Source organism: Syngnathoides biaculeatus, chromosome 7, assembly GCF_019802595.1.
Source record: "Syngnathoides biaculeatus isolate LvHL_M chromosome 7, ASM1980259v1, whole genome shotgun sequence".
NCBI classification, from domain to species: domain Eukaryota; kingdom Metazoa; phylum Chordata; class Actinopteri; order Syngnathiformes; family Syngnathidae; genus Syngnathoides; species Syngnathoides biaculeatus.
Genome location: NC_084646.1, coordinates 9,650,113 through 9,668,782, shown reverse-complemented (window position 1 = coordinate 9,668,782; position 18,670 = coordinate 9,650,113). Strand labels below are relative to the sequence as shown.

Genomic DNA, 18,670 nt, shown 5'->3' with positions numbered 1-18,670 from the left:
GTCCAAATAATAGAATAAGACAAGACGGGATGGACAACATTAAAGTCAGGTGTGTTTGTTCTCAACATTTGCGGCCATATGGAGCAATCGGACAAGATCAAGATGATTGATTGATTTCCCCCTAATGGAATGAACAAGCTGTCGCACAAAAAAAAAAAACCAAAATGACTTTCCAGCCTTTTGTACTGACCACAAAAGGCACTAAGACTCGAGTTCATCCCTCCCGTAGCGCGTTCATGTGTGTGTGTGTGTGTGTGTTTTGGATTTGTCTGACAATAGAAGGACAATCACGGACTTCCTGCTTATTCCCGTCCTGATTTTCCGTGAATGGGCCGCGGCGGTGCGTGTTTGAACGATGGGATTTGGGAAGCATCTGCCGCTCGTCTCCGCGCCGGCCGACCGACGCCTGCCACAAAAGCAAATACAAGCGCAGCTTGCGCTACTTAATTAGAAGCTGACGAGGAGCTTGTTTCCACAGCGCTGTCAATCTTATTATTATGCTTACATAATGGCTTTAGGGACAACTGGCGTACAGTATTGTACAAGAAACCTGAACCCAACATTTTCGAGCACTCCTAATCTAAACAACGACTTTACGTACATCATTTTAACGTCTGTTCGATTTGGTTTGTTTTTTGGACACCGTTTTACTTATTTTTTGATTACCATAATTCCCGGCCTACAAGAGCGCACCTGGTTATAAGCCTCACCCGGTACATTTGGAAAGGAAATACCATTTGGTACATACATACGCTGCAGCTGTGTAAATGCCGAAAGTGCCCACATTTGAAACACGAGATATTTACAAAGAAAGACGGTACACAGAGTTTAACGCTAGTGCGGCGCTAACGCTAGCGCAGCACTGACAGGGCTGGTTTAAAAAAAAAAAAAAAAAATTACCGGTAAAAATCACTGAGTCTCGCCAGTAACACAGCAGCAACACTCTATCAGAGTGCTAACGCTAGCGCAGCACAAACATGGCCGGTAAAAGTCACTTCCTCGGCACATATATTCCACCGGTCTTTTCCCCTGGAATGCCCCCTTGCGGGCGTTTAAAAAAAAAAAAAAATGCACAAACAAATGTCATGGCAGCATTTTGGTTTGAAGTGTGTATTTTGGTCATTTCAGGGGGTCACTAAAGATAAATGAAATCTTAGATTAATTTCCCCAAATGTCTTTTGTGTGTACGACAAAGGTCCCACCCTGAAGATTGCCACAGATTTCCTCCAAACTGTGTAAATGGAGTCATTCTCCTCAAACGGCTTCTATTTTTAAAAATTTGCTTTGCTTATGTAGCGCACGGTCCCAGGGGAAACCCTCCGAGAGTCGGAGAAAGCGTCGAGCGCATTTCCTCGGTGACCTTTTAGCGAGAGCCCGGTTTTAAGTGAACGCTTTATCCAGTCCACTTCCCTCACGGGCCTCTGCAGACCGACCGCCAGCAGCTCGCCTGTCGGGTAAAAAGAAGTAAAAAAAAAAAAAAAAAAAAAAAAACACGACGACAACAAATAAAAAAAACAAGTTGATTCTCTCCTGGGGCTCCACTTAAGCTACACTGCAGTTTTCTGAAAATCTCGTCAAAGCGCTCACAAGCTCCAGCTAGCGGCGAGTCATAATTGATGTGGTTCGTGTTGAAGTTGGAGTTCATCAAAAAATGTATTGTGGTTGTGGCCATTCCAAGTCCATCATCATTGTAGTGAATCGTGATTTTTGTCGTGTATGTTTGAGTGAATCATATCTCATCGTAATTGGATTGATTCGTATTGAGTGATTTGTGTTGTGATTGCATCGTACCAAATTGTGAATATTGCGAAAATTATTTTCTCATAAGTGTATAGACTCGTCTTGTACCATACGTGATTGGTGTGACTATCGCGTCGTAATGGGAGTGTGTCATATTTGGAGTGAATCATATTGCATCATCATCAATGGGGTCATTTGTATCGCATTATAGTTTGATGGAATCGTTTCTTACTCTAACCGGAGTGAATCCTTGCTAAGATAATCATATCGCATTGTAATTGGATTTTATGGAACATTCACGTCATAACTAAAGTGAATTTTATCACAAACATATTGTAAGGTAAGAGTCTCGGTCCTTTGGAATCATAATCAAAGTACACCATAGGGCGGCGGAATGGAAGATGTTTCTCATTGTAATTCGAGGAAATTGCGCTTGGCGCATCGCATTTGAACGCGATGTCAATTTTATCACGTTTGTTGTTGTAGTGAATCGTATCATATCATAATTGCAGGGGATCGCGACTCATTGTAAACGAATAAATGCTACTTGGAAGGACTGACAGTTGATTTTATAGCGTCGTGACTGACTGGTGTGAATCGTATCACATCTTCTCCTTCTTTTCCTTTCGGCTTGTCCGGTTAGGGGTCGGCACAAGGTGTCATCTTTTTCCATTTAAGCCCATCTCCTGCATCTTCCTGCCTGAACACCGATTGTCCTCGTGTCCTCCCTCGCAACATCCATCAACCTGTTCTTAGGTCTTCCTCTCGCTCTCTCTTCCTTGGCAGCTCCATCCTTACCATCCTCCTACCAATTTCCTCACTTTCTCGCCTCTGAACATGTCCAAACCATCGAAGTCTGCTCTCTCGAATCTTGTCTCCAAAACATCCAGCTTTGGCTGTCCCTCCCTCTGCAGAGCTCATTTTTAATCCGGTACAACCTGCCAGAAGCTCAACATCATCATTTCGGCCACCTCCAGTTCTACTTCCTGTTGTTTCTTCAGTGCCGCCGTCTCTAATCCGTCCATCTTGGCCGCCCTCACCGCCGTTTTATACATTTTTCCCTTCTTCCTAGCGGCGACTCTTCTGTCACATAGAACCCCAGACACCTTCCGCCAAGTGTTCCAACCCCACTTGGACCCGTTTCTTCACTTCCTTTCCAGACTCTCCGTTGCTCTGGATCGCAGACCCCAAGTATTTGAAGTCGTCCACCCTCGCCATCTCTTCCCCCTCCGCCCCTCTCATTCACGCGCATATATTCCGTTTTACTTCGGGTATGTATCTTGACTGCACCGTGTCAAGACTCGTATCGCAGTCAACGATGGGAGATTCACGCTTTTGCGACCTTCCTTCCGGCTTTTGGTGCGCTTGCCTGCGTTGTTTTTGTTGTCACCATACGTGTCAGAAAGATGGCCAACCGAGTGTAACGGAGATGATTAGACTCATCGTTTGCTGCCGGAATATCTTCTAAGGGGCGGGCCGAGGTATTGGGGGGGGGGGGTTCGCGGCGACACCCCCGGTGGGCCCGAAAGCTAATGGAGTTGGGGGTCTCGCCAGGGATGCTACCGACCTATGGCCCCTTTTCGTGGGCAACAATTGCAGCGAGGGGCTTGGCCGTTGTTTACTGGCCACATCTCCGTAATCCCGCCTTGCGAAAACTCCCAGGCGACGGCCACGGCATCCGTCGGCCATCGAGCGAGGCGCCGAGGATACGCGGTGTGAGATCTCGCCATCTCCACCGCGACTGTCCGTGTCAACTTGTCGCCGATCAATACGCGCAGACGCTCGCTCGGGCTCGACAAGGTGGCCGCCGCGGGATCCCTGACAAGCGCCGATCGATACGGCTGTGTTCCGAATCCCTCCCCGTCCGCTGCAGTGTGTCCTATAGAGCGAGTGCAGATTGTTCCCTATGTCAACGTCAAGTGTCTTCCGTGATGCTTTGCGCTGCTAGAGAAAAATAATTTCCCACTTTTGCTGGTTACTCTTATGAAAATATCTTTAACATGCTAAGAGTAGTTTTTATTTATTTTATTTTTTTCACAAAAAGGTGGCCTTTGGCCTGTCGTTGCTCGTGAACAACTGAGCCCCCTTTTACACCCAATCACGAAACTCACCCGTTTATACTTCAGTTGTTCACCTGTGGAACGTTCCAAACGTGTTTTTTGAGCATTCATCATCTTTCCCAGTCTTTGATTGCGTCTGTGTGAGCTTTTTTTTTTTTTTTTTTAAGTTGTCGGCATCAAGTTTGTGCTACGAGAATATTTCCAAAAGGAAACAATCATCTTAATCAGTTTGGACAATTATTTTATTTTGTAGTTTATTCAGGCACCACGGTGGATCAGCTGGTAAAGCGTTGGGCTCACAATTGGGGTTCAATCTCGGCCCCCCTGTGTGGAGTTTGCATATTCTCCCCGTGCCCGCGTGGGTTTTCTCCGGGCTCTCCAGTTTCCACCCACATCCCCAAAACTGTCTAAATTGCCCATAGGTGTGATTGTCCAAATGTGCCCTGCGATTGGCTGGCAACTCGTTCAGGGCGTACCCCGCCTCCTGCCCGTTCACTGCTGGGATAGGCTCCAGCCCTCCCCGCGACCCTCGAGAGGATAAGCGGCAAAAAAAAAAAAAAATGGATGGATGGATAGTTTATTCAATTAGTTGAAAAGGGTTTTGGAATAAATTATTTCACTTTTATTTATATTTGACAATGTCATAACGTCATGAAATTGAGGTTTGTAAATCATCGATCTGCTCTGAAATTTATTTTGGAAGGTATGGCAACACAAAACCTGTCCCAAATTTGTACTTGTAAATTTGCGGCGCGCTTGCCGACGCTGAAATTGCCCGGCGTCGTCCCCGAGGGGGACCGATCGAAGATGTTACATGCGAACCGGCTGTCAAGACGATTCCGTCAGCCTCTGTTTAAAGATGCTGACACGCCGTGTTTAGGGTCCCGATGTCTTGTTGCAAGTGATGGGAGGCTTTTAGTCCCTTTCCCCCCCCCCACCCCCAAACTGCCTTTCCCCGTTTAAGTGTTCACTGGAGTGCGACGATTCGCGTTTCACCTGCCACACGCGTCTCCTGATACCTCCCGTCTATCCGAGCCTTCGTTTTCAGGTCGTCTGCCCGCAACCCTTTGACTTTAATTGGAGAATTTTTCTCCCTCAAGTTTGCTTGAAAAGAATACATTTTGATTTTCAACTCGCAAACATGAAGCTGATTTCTGTCAAAGCCCTTCAAGGACGGGCCAAAGGTTGAAACCCAAAATGAGTCGTTTTGCTCCAGTGCTTTGGCCACATTGCACCGCCCAAGGCTCAACTTGATGCCAATTTAATTTATCGGTTTACTATACTTTGTCTTTGAAGAACTCCAGAATTGTCCAAAATACCTTTTTGAAATGTCTGCTTCAAACCAAATTGGCAAAAATGCACCACAGACACCGGTGAAAGAGGAACTTTTTTAGCAATTTAGCATCGTCCATCTCCCTTACATCCACTTGAATTATTGCTTTGGAGTAAAAGTACTTTGTAGTGGCAGTTTTGCAGGTCCATCCATCCATTATCTGCCGCTTCTCCGGGTTGGGCCGCGGGGGAAGTAGCTTCAGCAGAGACACCCAAACTTCGCTTTCCCCAGCGACTTCTTCCAGCTCCTCCGGAGGGATCCCGAGGCGATCCAAAGCCAACCGAGAGACTACGTCTCTCCAGCGTGTCCTGGGTCGTCCTTGGGGTCTCTTTCCGCTGGGATGTGCCCGGATCACCTCACCGGGGAGGCGTCCGGGAGGCATGCGGATCAGATGCCCCGGCCACCTCATCTGGCTCCTCTCAATGCGGAGGAGCAGCGCCTCGATACTGAGCCCCTCCCTGATGGCCGAGCTTCTCTCCCGTTCTCTAAGGGACAGTCTGGACACCCTGCAAAGGAAACTTTTTTCGGCCGCTTGTATCTGGGATATTGTTCTTTCAGTCATGACCCGCAGCTCATACCTATAGGTGACGGCAGGAGCGTAGATCGTCTGGTAAATTGAGAGCTTCAATACAAAGTCCGTATCACTGCAGACGCTGCACCGATCCGTCTGTCTATCTTCCGCTCCATTCTTCCTTCATTCGTGAAGAATTTTCCCAAAAAGATACTTCCCAGCTGTTGATTGCCCTCGTCAGTTCAGGTTCACTGTCAAACTCAACATTAAAGCCACAGAAAGTCAGACATTTTGCTTTGAGGCGGAGATGTTAGGCCCATTTTCTGGGATTCTTCAAGAAGAAACTTTTGTCTAAATGTTTCCATATTCAAAGCACGTACAATGTCACGAGCAAGACTTGTCCACTACCGAGAGGGGCGTGGCCACGCCGCCGCTCACAGCTGTTTCACATCGGGACTGTAATTCGACGGTTATTTAAGTTGCAGTTTTTGTCACTGGCATTTGCCGGTTCGTTGCCTTGCGTTAATGAGTTGCATTCACCGCCGCATCGAGGCGTAAGTGAGAGTAGCCCGAGTCACAGCGATTCTGTGCCTTTTAGTTCAATCTTGTCCCGTTGAGTTAGTTTGCGTCAGAGTCACCAAACCCTTGCTGTATGTCTTTTGGATCCCGCCTAGCCTAGCGTTTCTGTACCTCTGCCTTGTCGGACTGCTATGTATGCTATGTATGCATGACCCAGTTTCCGGAATAAACTATGTTGAGCATTATGCCTCTGCCTCGAAATCCTGTGTTTGGGACCGCCCCCGTACTGGAGGTTTGTGACATAAAATAGATATTTGCTACATTGTAAATTGGTTATTGGAAGCTTGACAACGTAATATTTTGTGGGCACCCACAAAAAACCTTCAAGAACCCCAACCTGAAAAAGACCCAGGATGTCAGCCATTTTTGTTTTGAGCGGAAGTGTTCGACTCCTTGTCAGCTTACCTTTGAAAGATTTTTGTCTGACTGCTAGCTAACTTTAAAAAAGTGTCGCCGTTGGTGAGGTTTTGACCAAAGCTGGAGTTGATGAAGAAAGCTTTGCAGGGCGGGATCAGATTCCGGTCGGCCTCATCAATGTTTCAAAGGATGCCAGAGGGAGAATGGGAGAGCCGCTGCACTGCTGCGCGATCCATTTCTTTCCACTGCCGCTTCGTCGTCCCCCCTCCCGTTCAATCGCAGCATCTCTCGTGTGCGGGGAGTGTGTTAAAAGCAGATTTGCTCCCGCTAAAAAAAAAAAGTCGAGGGGTTGAAACAGCCGAATAGCGGGAGCCCCTCCCCGCTTGCGCGGACCCCCGTGCAAGTACTTCTTCCCGGTGGCGGGCTTTGATCCTGCCGCAGTGTGACACATGACCACACAAGACCCCCGGACGGGCATTAGCGCAGGCTTCAGCACACCCGACATCCGGCGCCGCTCAAATCATTCATTAAATCAGAACACAAAAAGTAACTTTACTTGAATGCCCGCCCATCAATATTTGATGGCGGCTGAGGATGAATCGTTTTTTTTTTTTTTTTTTTGCACCGCTGGCGGCGTGAATATTTCAGGGAGATTCATCGGCGACATCGTCGCGCCGGCTCTCAAAAAGTAGCGTCGGCCTCATTTACATTCGTACGTTTGCGTTATTTATTTGAGCCAGCTAATGCGCACGCACGTGCGTGTGGGGATTACACGCGCTAATGCGACGCAAACGTCTGAAAGTGACGACGACAATTGTTTTCGGAACACGTGTCTGAACATTAAACATGATTTGCATACATCAATTCCCAACTGGAATGAAATAATTTGTGATTAAAAACCTGATTGGACAAGTAGTTGGTGACATTACCAATTACAATTACTGAATGAAGTTGATTTGTGAGGGGGGGGGGAAATGTTTTAAAAGTTGTATTTTTATTAAATTAAATTAATTAAAATCATATTTTTGAAGTTGTGGTCTATGGGGTAAGAAAAATGTTTTTCAAGTTGTCATTTTAAAAGTTAATTTCTTTTGAGGAAAAGGTCCTTTTTCTTAAAATATATATATACACACACATTTCTGAGTGTATTTTTCACATTAACACAATGAAACAATCTTACAATATCTTGGAAAAAATGTAAACCTGTTTTTTTTTTTTTGGGTGTAATTCGCCCCATGTTTCACATTTTTTTCATTTCGCCGACTTGTTTTAATGCACACGAGCAAAGACTTTTCGCCTGTGATTGCCACAAAGTTAGCGTGCGAGTAGCTCGCGTTCTCTCCCCTGCCTTCCCATCTTCGCTCCCTGTTCACCGTGCATACCACCACCCGCATTTCGCGCTCATTTTGTCGCACAGATTATTTCAAAAGTTGATCGGGTGGGCCAGAAAATGTGGGACTGAGGCTCGAAGGTGCTCGGCCGGCACGCAATCATCTGCTGATATCCGATGCTAAATGAAGCGGCTAAACACGCGCGCTGCCCCTCCAGACTCACGCTGTTCAGGGCCCCAGACCCGACTAATGGAAAGCTTTCAAGATGGCCGCAGAGAAATGTCGGCCCTCTTTTGGCCCCCACTGATTTCTCGTGTGTGTGTGGAGTCTTGGATTTGGAATCACTCACACACAAGCACCTTGGGGCATGCCATTATAAACAAGTCTAAGGACTGAAAAGGCCGACACGCTCCCCTAAAACTCTGACACCACCCCCCCTTCCCACCACCACCACCACCACCACCCACCAACCCACCCAAAACATCTCAGATCATCTTTCCCCAATGAAATAAAGAAAATGCCATTATTCTGTCCCGGCACCATTCAAAAAATGTCTTTTTTTTTAAATCAGAAAAATAGTTGTACGTTATCAAAAAACCTTGCAACAAACAGACCGTAATCACAGATTGTACGAGGTTTGTGAATCATGATTTCCCGCTTCAATGCCCATTGACATTGCGCCACCGGTGTGCGAGCTTTGGCCACCGGGGGCAGCGGAATACAGACGTGCATAAAACCCGAAGAAGAGTTTCACAGCTAAATGATTCAGCCAGCTGCGGTACAAGTTCTTTCTTTGAGTTGGACCAATCATACGTTGTATGTCAAGTTGGTATAACAACTTTGGTGCTAATTTTGTTAGCCTGGCTATGGTGGTATACATTAGCATTGTGCTAGCAGCCTTTCGTTAGGTGGTTAGGTTAGCTAACTTCTTACTGCCAATAAGTATTTTCCGACATTTTCTATGCACCAAATTATGAGTTTGTGTGGGTCTACCGGATTTCTTCATTTTATTAGCAATTGAGCGTTTTTTCCGTGAGTGTATAATGCTAACATCAAGCTACTAGCGCGCGTAGCTTCACCTTGAAATAAAACTAAGCAGTTTTCCGCATTTGAATCCCTGCAAAATGAACATCTTTGCCTTTCCCGAGGTCTGTTTTGTACTTTTCGGTAAACTCACGCTCGCTTATTAGCTTTCAAAATGTATAAAGTTTCTTCCCAAGGCTGTTCGTCCATCTGCATATTAATTTCAACGTGCGCTGCCAGTACCGCAATGCGTTTTTGCGGGTGTGTGCGCGCTAAAGGTATAAAGTAGCAGCGTTAAACGGCGATATGGAGGTCGACGTGTCTCTTCTTATTATTATTTTCATGCTCGCTCTTCTTTTCTTTCTGCGGCGTCATGAATTATTTGTGCGCGCGCCTTGTTGCAGTACTGACAGCTGCTTTGCAATGTTTGTCACATGAGGTGAATAATGAATAAGCCTCCATGTTGGAGGAAATATGTGGGGTGGGGCGGGGGGGGGGGGGGGGGGTTTCATGTGTACGACCCAAACTTTGCAGAACTCTTTGAATCCACCGATTGAGTTAATCAGTGCCGTGAGTTCGCGGGTTCCGTGCCCAGAACTCGTCAGACCTGCACAAAACAAAGCAGAGCAAATATTATGACAACACACAAACAAGCCGCAGAGTCGCCCGGGGGGGGGGGGGGGGGTGGTCATCATCACAACCTCACTCTTTGTGTTTTCGACTAATCAGCAGCTTGTCTCTTTACAGTCAAGCGAGCGACCGAACGTCTCTGTCGTCTCTTTTGCATAAACGCCACGCTTAAAAATCAACTAAACGACGCTTTCGGTTGTGCCGCTTGGGGAAAAAAAAAAAAATCACAAAAATTTCTGATCGTATGAGGATAAAAATGTTATTTATGGGAGAAGTAAACAAATTTCAAAAATGTCAAACTTTTCAAGCACAAAAGTTTGATTTCCTCCAGAATGCCCCGCCCCCTTGCATCTTAGAAGGTCAATTTTCTTCAAATGATACTTTAGTGAAAAAAAGAAGTGGATTTATTATTTTTTCATGATCTCAGGCTAACTTTGCAATTATTTGAAATGTATTTCACGCGCATTTCCCAATTTACAGTAGCTCTTTTTTGTGTGTGTGTGTGTGTAAACCGTGGTTAATAAAAGATGTTTTTTTTTTTCCCCCCTCAGCCAGAAGTGGTCCATCCCGAGCCGGGCCGTGATTGATTTGTGCACGTGGCCCGAGGCATGGCGGGAATGTGGTCACCTTTAATGGAAGCTTTTTTTCTTTTACTTTCTCCCCCCGCCCTCCTCCTTCCTCTGGGGAACATGAAATGTTAAACATAATAATAATAATAATAATAGCTGTAAGATATCTTCGTCCTTCTCCTCAAGCTGTGCTAACGTGTTTTATTTCCACACGTCTGGCTCTCCCTCTTCATCACGTTCCGAATTGCTGCTCTTCTTCTTTTCTTTTTCTTCATCTTTGCGGCCCTTAAAATATTGAAAGCGGCTCCGCAGGCGCCGTGCGTGTTGACCAAATGAGGCGTGAGGAGGCAAAATCTCAAAATGTCACTCACTGATTTCAATCACAAAATGCCATTTCAAGCAAAAAAAAAAAAAAAAAAAAAAACGACTTTTGTTCTGACGTTTTTCATATGATTGTTCTGAAACGTGTTTTGTTGCAATTCAGCAGATAGTCGTCGCCCGCTTCTTGACGGGGGTGCAATAAACTTTGGGGAGGGAACAATTTTTAAAGCAAACAAAAGAAATCAGCGTTTTGTTGCCGTTGCAAACGCGAGGCCCAAGCGGGCAAAACAAACGTGGCGCACGTGCAACGCAATCACGGCAAAAATGGCTTTTCTTCCAATCTGAACCGGCCAGCGAGACGAATGCAAAGCTCGGCACATACCAAAAATAATAAAAATAAAAACCTTCTTCAATCCTTTTTTCATTTTCTGCAAATTCATGTTCTAAATGACAATGGAAACAATTTTTGGAAGTTATGTTGTCAGTACTTTTCCAAAAAAAAAAAAAAAAATCTGAGAAACTGAACGATTCCGCCGTTATCATCAATTATCTTTGGGTTTTTTTGTTTTGTTTTTTTTTTATGTATTTTTTTTTTCATTTTTGAGTCAACAATGCAAATTTATTGTCCTAATTTTTGTAGGTTTATTGTTAAATAATTTTGAATTAAATCACAGGACTTATTATATTATTTGAGGCAACTTTGTTTATTAACAATTTAATATGTATTGTCTTGCTGTCTGCGCCCGCATTATTTCTTTATACGCTTACTAAAGTTGATGATTTTTAATTGTAACTAAATTTTGAGAAATGTTATCGTATTTTTATTTTTGAATAAATATGTGTGTTGAAGTTTGGTTTGGGGTGGGGAGGTGTTGCCGTTGCCTCATTTTTTTTTCATTTTGTTTTTCCACATTTCATGTTTTTTTTGCATTTGGTCAAACCAGGCCTGAAGGACTAAAAATTAAAAAAAAGAAAAGTAAACAAGTGCTGAAGGGTGAGAAAGGGAAGAAAAACAAAATCTTCCGAGCTGACTTGATGTTTTGCCAGCATGACTAAAGAAGCCGAGTGACAACAAACACAAAAGATTGCCATCTTTTTCTTTTATTTTTTTTTTTCTCGGTGTGTTTCTTAATCAAACAAAATGAGGAATGACAAGAAGGGGGAATCTGCTCGTTTTGATATCGTGACCATATTTTGCCAAAATGAAACGGAGATCGAAAGATGCAGCTGCGATGGCGCGAAGTCTGGAGAAGTGAAAGGGGGAGAAAAAAAAAAAAAAAATCTTCTCTCATACTTGAACCGCAAACATGTCCGCCCGTGAAAATGTGCCGTGCCCAATTATGAGTCCCCACATTGATACGGAAATATAGATGAGTCTTTGAAAAAATGATACAGAGACAATATCAACCAGTATATCGGAACATTTTGATGAAATGTTATTTAGGAAAATACCGTAAATAACCAGGATGGAGGACGCAGTGTCCTACAATTGCTCCTGTCGCAGTCGTGTGGTTATCGGCGATACCAGCTGGGTTTTTACATGGTATCGTATCGTTATTGCGAATGAACGGACGGATGAATCGATATCTCGGGTCCGCGAAATTTGTGAACACGCCCCCACATTAACCATCGTGGTACCAATACATCTGAAACGGTCATTTTTAATTATGCTTTGTTGAAAATGATTTTTCAAGCATGGATATCAATATCTATATCAATGATACACGGCGATATCAAAGCTTTTGAAAAGTCTATTGTTAATACTCCTTTACTCAAGATGTCTTCAGGAATAGATATCAATATCTGTATCAAGATAAACATTTTTTACTTGTATGCATAAGAAAATTTGTGGCGCGCTCCATTTCTTACCATGCGAAGTACTGTAAGTACGCTTGAAACGTCTGTTGTTAATCTTCCTTTAATTGCTTTTCATATCGATATCGGTATCAGCGATACAAAGCTTGCATCGATAATTACAGACGTGGTCCGTTGTGACGTCACTACTTTTGACAGGTCCATTGGTAATAATCCTTTACTCAAGATGGCTTAAAGAATTGATATCAGTATCTGTATCATGATGAACTTGTATTTTACTTGTATGGATGAGAAAATTTGTGGCGCGCTCCATTTCATACCACGCGATGTACTGCAAGTACGTTTCAAATGTCTGTTGTTCATCTTCCTTTAATTGATTTTCATATCAATATTGGTATCAGCGATACAAAGCTTGTATCGATAAGGACAGATGTGGTACGTTGCGATATCACTACTTTTGAAAGGTCTATTGTTAATCCTCCTTTACTCAAGATGGCTTAAAGAATTGATATCAGTATCTGTATCAAGATGAACTTGTATGGATAAGAAAATTAGTGGCGCGCTCCATTTCATACCACGCGATGTACTGTAAGCATGTTTGAAAGGTCTGTTGTTAATACTCCTTTATATGCGTTTCATATTGATACAAATATCGGTATCAGCGATACAAACGTATCGATAAGGAGCGATGCGGTACGTTGTGACGTCAGTACTTTTGAAAGGTCTATTGTTCCTTTACTCAACGTGTTTTTAATAAAAAAAGAGTCCATATCGGTATCAGCGATACCAACCTGGATTACTTGTGATATCGCCGTTCAATACATTCCCAATATGGATTTGACTTGTCCATCAGACGGGGACGATACCGGCCGAGCGCTGGACTGTGTGCCCACCCGCGACGACGACGGGGAAGCAGAATTGAGCTCTGCCTGTGCCGTCACTTGATGCCGTGCTGCGTGTCCTTGTGCCTGCGCAGGTCCACCTTCCGCTGGAAGCCTTTGGTGCAGAGGTGGCAGGCGAAGGGCTTGTAGCCGCTGTGCTTGCGACTGTGCGTGATGAGGTTGGAGCTCTGGCTGAAGGCCTTCCCGCACACCTGGCACTTGTGCGGCTTCTCGCCCGTGTGGATGAACGTGTGCTTCTTCATGTCCGACTTCTGGTGGAAGCGCTTGCCGCAGTACTGGCAGGCGTAGGGCCGCGTGTCCGAGTGGATCAGAAGGTGCGTGGACAGCGTGGACGAGCGCTTGAAGCTCTTGCCGCAGATCTTGCAGTCGAAGCTTCTCTCCTGCGACGGGGGCACGAAGAGTTCGTCAGGTCAGCGGGGTTGTGTCACGTCGTACGATTGGGGGGGGGGGGGGGTTAGTTGCGAATGCGCGACGGTTTGCTTGAAAATCACAATGGGGAAAAAAAACTTGCTTTGCTTTAAATAAAAAAACCGAAACGTATTTTGTTTATTACCGAACCATTGGCTCAGGTCAATATTATAGTTGAGATGTGTTAAAAGAATGATATTTTGCTGTTGAATTGGTGGAAAACGCAAAGCATAAAAAGATTCTGTAAAGCCGGCCACTTCCCAGAGTGCATTGCGCCACGCAATGTTCAATTCTCCAAGTAATCGGGACGCTCGTTCCTGTACTTCATGTTTGTTTTAATCTGCCAATCGATGGCGTCGACGAACTTCACATTTGGTCTCCGTCACTTTGCAATTAAGTCGCAGTGAAAGTACACGTAGATTGTGTGCAAAAAAAAAATGAAACCATTTTTAAGATTACGGTGAATACTGGGTTCTCGAACGTCTCCGTTCTCGAACAAATCAGTTTTCGAAAGAAAATTTCGAGACTTCTTTTTTGCTTCTGATTTCGAACGAAAATCGGTACTTGAACACCCCCGACAAAACCCGGAAATAACATATCGCGCGCGGCCCGACCAGCTCACCCACGATGCACGTTGTTATTGTGTATGACGCAGCCTCCGTACGCAGATGTATGAAATATCGGTTTGGTTTTCGAACAAATCGGTTCTCGAACTGCCTTCTGGAACGGATTGTGGTTGAGAACCGAGGTTACAGTAAAAAAAAAAAAAATAAAATATATATATATAGAGAGTGCTATTTTGGGGGGAAAAAATGTTTTTTGAGCGGGACAGGAAGACATTAATGGCATTTCCATTTTAATTGGGGAAGATTTGTTCACAATATTTAAGATTTCAGTTATGAGCTCGTTCACAGAGGAAATCCAAGTCAGAAATAACGGCACTCCTGTGTTTTGATAACGTCGCAATATAACGATTGCGTGATCGCAGCCTTATTACTGCAATAATTTAACTTTGCATGGAGCAATGCACTCTTGGAATTTAACAGGATTTTTTTGTTTGTTTTTTTAAAGTTACTGCGTGTTTGTGTTTTGTAGCAGTTTTCTGTACATTCGGCAGAGCAATGTCATTCTTTTAACGTATTGCTCATGGAAATTTTGCGCGTGTCAATGGTTAAAATACATATTTCAAGGAATAAAATGTACATGTAAGTGTACAGTACTACTCCGCAATACTGTAAAGTGCTTAATAGCATAAAATGTGTTTGTACAGTTAGTAGGACTGTGGGAAAAATTAACAGGAATTTGGGGAGGGAAAGGCAGTCACCCCCCACCACCATCACCTCGGGGTTAAAGGTCACGCTGACCTGTGAGTGGACGGCCTTGTGCTGCTCCAGACTGACGGCGTGGCCGAAGGTTTTGCTGCAGATGGGGCACGCGAAGGGCCTGGTGCCGCTGTGGGAGCGCCGGACGTGGACCTCCAGGCCGTGCGGCGTGGAGAACACCTGCCGGGGCGGAGACAACATCGTCGTCATGACGCTGACGGGTCGAAAATACAGGCCGACGCGCGCCGGGCACATCGGCTCCGTTTCAGCCAATCACGCGCCGTGATCTCGTCACGTACGTCTTGCGCTCGTCATTTACGTTCAAAGCGCAATATTTAGCGTTTCAGTAAAAATAGGGTTGGGAATGTACTGATACCACAGTGTCAGTCATGCCATGATCCAAGCCGCTTATCCTCACAAGGGTCGTGGGAAAGCCTATCCCAGTTCGCTTCAGGCAAAAGGCAGACTTGACCCTGAACCGGTCACCCGTCGCAGGGCAGATAGCGACACCATCACTGAGCGGGAATTGATCCCACGCTGCCCGCACCAAAGGCAGGCGTGTGTACCGCTACACCATCAGTGACTACCTGAACTATCAACTATCAAGTACTCAGTACGTCCGCCGATACGTAAGGCAGGGGAAAAAAAAAAAAAAAAAGGGGGACATCGAGTAAGTTCTCCTTGTCAGTAGTTGGCGTTACACAAAATTGTCATTGGTTGAAAAATAAGGGCTCCGAATGCAGTACTGGTGAGTACTCAAGAGTGAATATTTGTAACGGTATCGATCTGGGAAAAGGAGCCTGCCTGATTTTGAAGAAAATTATTGTTCGTGCAGTTATGTGATGAAACGACGCTCAGTGAAAGACTTTTGGTGGATATTTTTTTTTCCTGAATTAGCCATCCATCCATTTTCTTTGCCGCTTATCCTCACGAGGGTCGCGGGGAGCGCTGGAGCTCATCCCAGCAGTCATTGGGCAACCCTGAACTGGTTGCCAGCCAATCGCATCCAATTAATGTTGCATGTCGTTAGGATGTGGGAGGAAATCAGAGTACTGGGAGAACGGGAGGGAAGAACTTGCAAACTCCACACAGGCGGGGCCGGGGATCGAACCTCGGTCCTCAGAACTGTGAGGCCAATGCTTTAGCAGGTGAGCTGAGGATTGTGTTACTCCTAATCAGATCCAATAGTCTAAATCAGAAAAATGTCTTTTGACCTGGCAACCAAAAATTAAGAAAATGAATTTGACTTAATTTACCAAAAATGGAAATTTCTCCTTTTGCTTTTAAACTCTTCACTGGTAAAAGTAGAAGTGTCGATTTCAATTCTGCATTGAAGTAAAAGAGTACGAAGAGACTCATAAATACATTTGAAAGAAAAATTATGAACTTCTACCGTCAATTCATGATTTGATGTGACAAAATTAACTTTTACAATTAGTTTGAAAATGTTTCAAAGGCTAAGCAAAGTGCAGATATCCCTTTGCAAACGTACAGCGTAAAAGTAAAAAATGCTCAGGAAAAAAAAAAAAAACATATTTTAAGCACGCTAAGGCCGAGATTTGATTTGAAAAATCTTCACTGATCACCAACGCTGTATTTTTCCATGTATTTATGCCAGCGGCGTCGAATGACAGGCAGAACCATGAAAAGTTCTTCCAGCGGGTGGCAGAAGCGCCACAATGAACTTTTTCGACCTCGTCGTGTTAGTTCACGTGAAATATGCAAATGACTGCGCGATTTGGCCACCGTTTGCGTTTCTGCATGACAGCGCCACTTCCTCCAATCTTGTCACCTTGCTGCACTTGACACACTTGTAGGCGCCGTTGAGCACCAGACTGGCGCAGCCGACATCCGGCGGGGCCTCGAAGCGGTGGGCGTGCAGGGGCCCCCCGTCGTGGAAGAGCAGCGAGGCGGCGGCGGCGGCTGCGGCTGGGTGGCGGCCGTACGTCCGCAGCGCCTCGTGCGCGTACGCGGCGGTCGGGTGGGGGCCGAGCACGTGCGCCCCCTGCTCCGCGTAGAAGCCGTGCACGGACGGGGCCGGGCCGGGATAGAAGACCCGCGCGGCGGGGTGCGGCGGCGGCGGCGGGTAGGCGCTCCAGTCGTACGGCCGGAAGGGGACCGAGAGGGCCGCCGACTCGTCCGCCAAAGGCGAAAACGATTTCAGCGAATCTACTGGAAGAAAGAAAGGGGAAAAAAAATACAGCAAAACCTTAAAACGCGTAAAATATGAACGTGGCATCGCAAATATTTCAATCGGAACCGACGCCGTCGGTGCGCTCACCCGGTGAGGCCGACGGCGACGGGGGCCTCCAGAAGCCCACGAAGCCCTCCTCGTAGGCCGGCGAAGGCGCGCGGGCGTCCGCGTTTGGGGACGGAGGCGACGGGTCCGCGGGCTCCGGTGCCTCCTGCGCGGGGAGGCTCCACGCGAGACCGCTCGGTTCTGGAGGGGGACACCAGCCGCCGCCGTCGCTCCGAGGATCTGCATCGCCGCCGTCACCCTCTGTGACATTGACAACGATAATCATAATAATAACAACACGAACGTTTTTTAATGTATGTTTGCAAATCTTACATTAAGAAACGTTCCTTTCAAACAGAGGGATCTAAAAGTCGTGTTTTTTTTTGTTTTTTTTATCTTTATTGCGTTGTGAAAATAAGTGGTGAAAATATAAACATACACATTACTGGTAAAATGTGTAAAAATCCAGGAGTAAAACAATATTTTGCACGACTAAAAACATCTATACAGTGATTCAACTCGATATTTTTACGTGTGATGTACGTTCAAATGTGCGCATCCACGGGGGGGGGGGGGGGGGGCTGCTTGGATTTCCTCATTTGCTAATCAACAATTTAAAAAAAAGAGTTTAAAAAGCAATTTTTTCGCTTACGCAATATTACAACCATCCCAGCAACAACAACAAAAACATCGAATAATTTGTCAAATTTGAATGAGAGTGCATTTACACACGTCGAATATTTCTTTTTACAGTAAACATATTTAAAGAACGCTCTTTTTTTCTTTTTGCTTTTGTGGCATACACGGAAAAATTTGTCATAATTTTGCGTTTTAGTGCAAACATCCACACCCGTGTTTACTAGAAACGTGGTTCGTTTCACAGTAAAAAAAAAAACAAAAAAAAAATTTACTCGACTTTTATGGCGATTAATATTTAGAAAACGTATCAGTGAGAAATACGAGCAATTCGTCATATTTTAAGATCAGATTGAACGTACACTCGGGTATTTCCCACGCACACACAAAAAGAAGTCAAATTTCAAAGCAAAAGAACGGACTTTTTGTCTGATTTTCCCTTTTGAAACGATCCAAACAAAATCGTCCGAGCGCGTTTGTTACCTGCGCGGCGGTAAGCGTGCGCCCGCTTGCTCTTGACCAGGAAGGACCGAGGCATCCTCGCCGCTGCCGGCGTCTTCTTCTTCTTCTTCTTCTTCCCCGCTCGTCTTCTTTTGCTGCCTTGGTGGCGAGGCCGCGGCCGCGGGAGCGCGCATGCGCGCACGCCAGGTGGCACGCGGACAGGTGACGCCGAGGAAGAGGAGGAGGAGGAAGAGGAGCCCCCAGGTGAATGACCCGCACACTTATTTATTGATGCATTTGTTGGGAGTCCAAAGAAGGGGGGGGCTCGTTTGACACCTGCGGATGCAACACCTCCACTCATTAGAATCTTGTTTTGTTTTTTTTTTAACAATGTCAGCAAAATAGTGTCGGGAAGAAAAAGTTTGACGTTTCAGACATATTTTGATTCTCGTT

The 18,670-nt window shown here is 45.3% G+C and overlaps 2 protein-coding genes across 4 annotated transcripts in view; one reads left to right on the top strand and one right to left on the bottom strand.

Annotated features, from left to right (window-relative positions):
• The window catches only part of LOC133504063 (protein SPO16 homolog), a 23,822-nt gene extending 10,441 nt beyond the window's left edge, over positions 1-13,381 (top strand). Inside the window, exon 6 of one of the 2 annotated variants that reach the window (XM_061826233.1) lies at positions 13,246-13,381. The gene's annotated coding sequence lies outside the window, so the exon portion shown is untranslated. Of the gene's footprint in view, positions 1-10,115; positions 11,228-13,245 lie in introns of those variants that run through there. The other variant, XM_061826232.1, reaches the window with a different exon arrangement.
• On the bottom strand, positions 12,570-18,670 carry LOC133504061 (zinc finger protein Gfi-1-like). Of its 2 annotated transcripts, none has more exons than XM_061826228.1 (5): positions 18,260-18,670; positions 17,183-17,401; positions 16,694-17,070; positions 14,944-15,081; positions 12,570-13,551 (listed from the first exon to the last, which is right to left on the bottom strand). In XM_061826228.1, exons 1-5 carry the CDS (start codon positions 18,576-18,578, stop codon positions 13,207-13,209), a joined length of 1,398 nt encoding a protein of 465 aa, XP_061682212.1. In that variant the 5' UTR covers positions 18,579-18,670; the 3' UTR covers positions 12,570-13,206. The 2 variants fall into 2 exon arrangements, with proteins under 2 accessions (XP_061682212.1, XP_061682211.1); XM_061826227.1 differs by having other exon boundaries at positions 16,694-17,073; positions 18,260-18,668.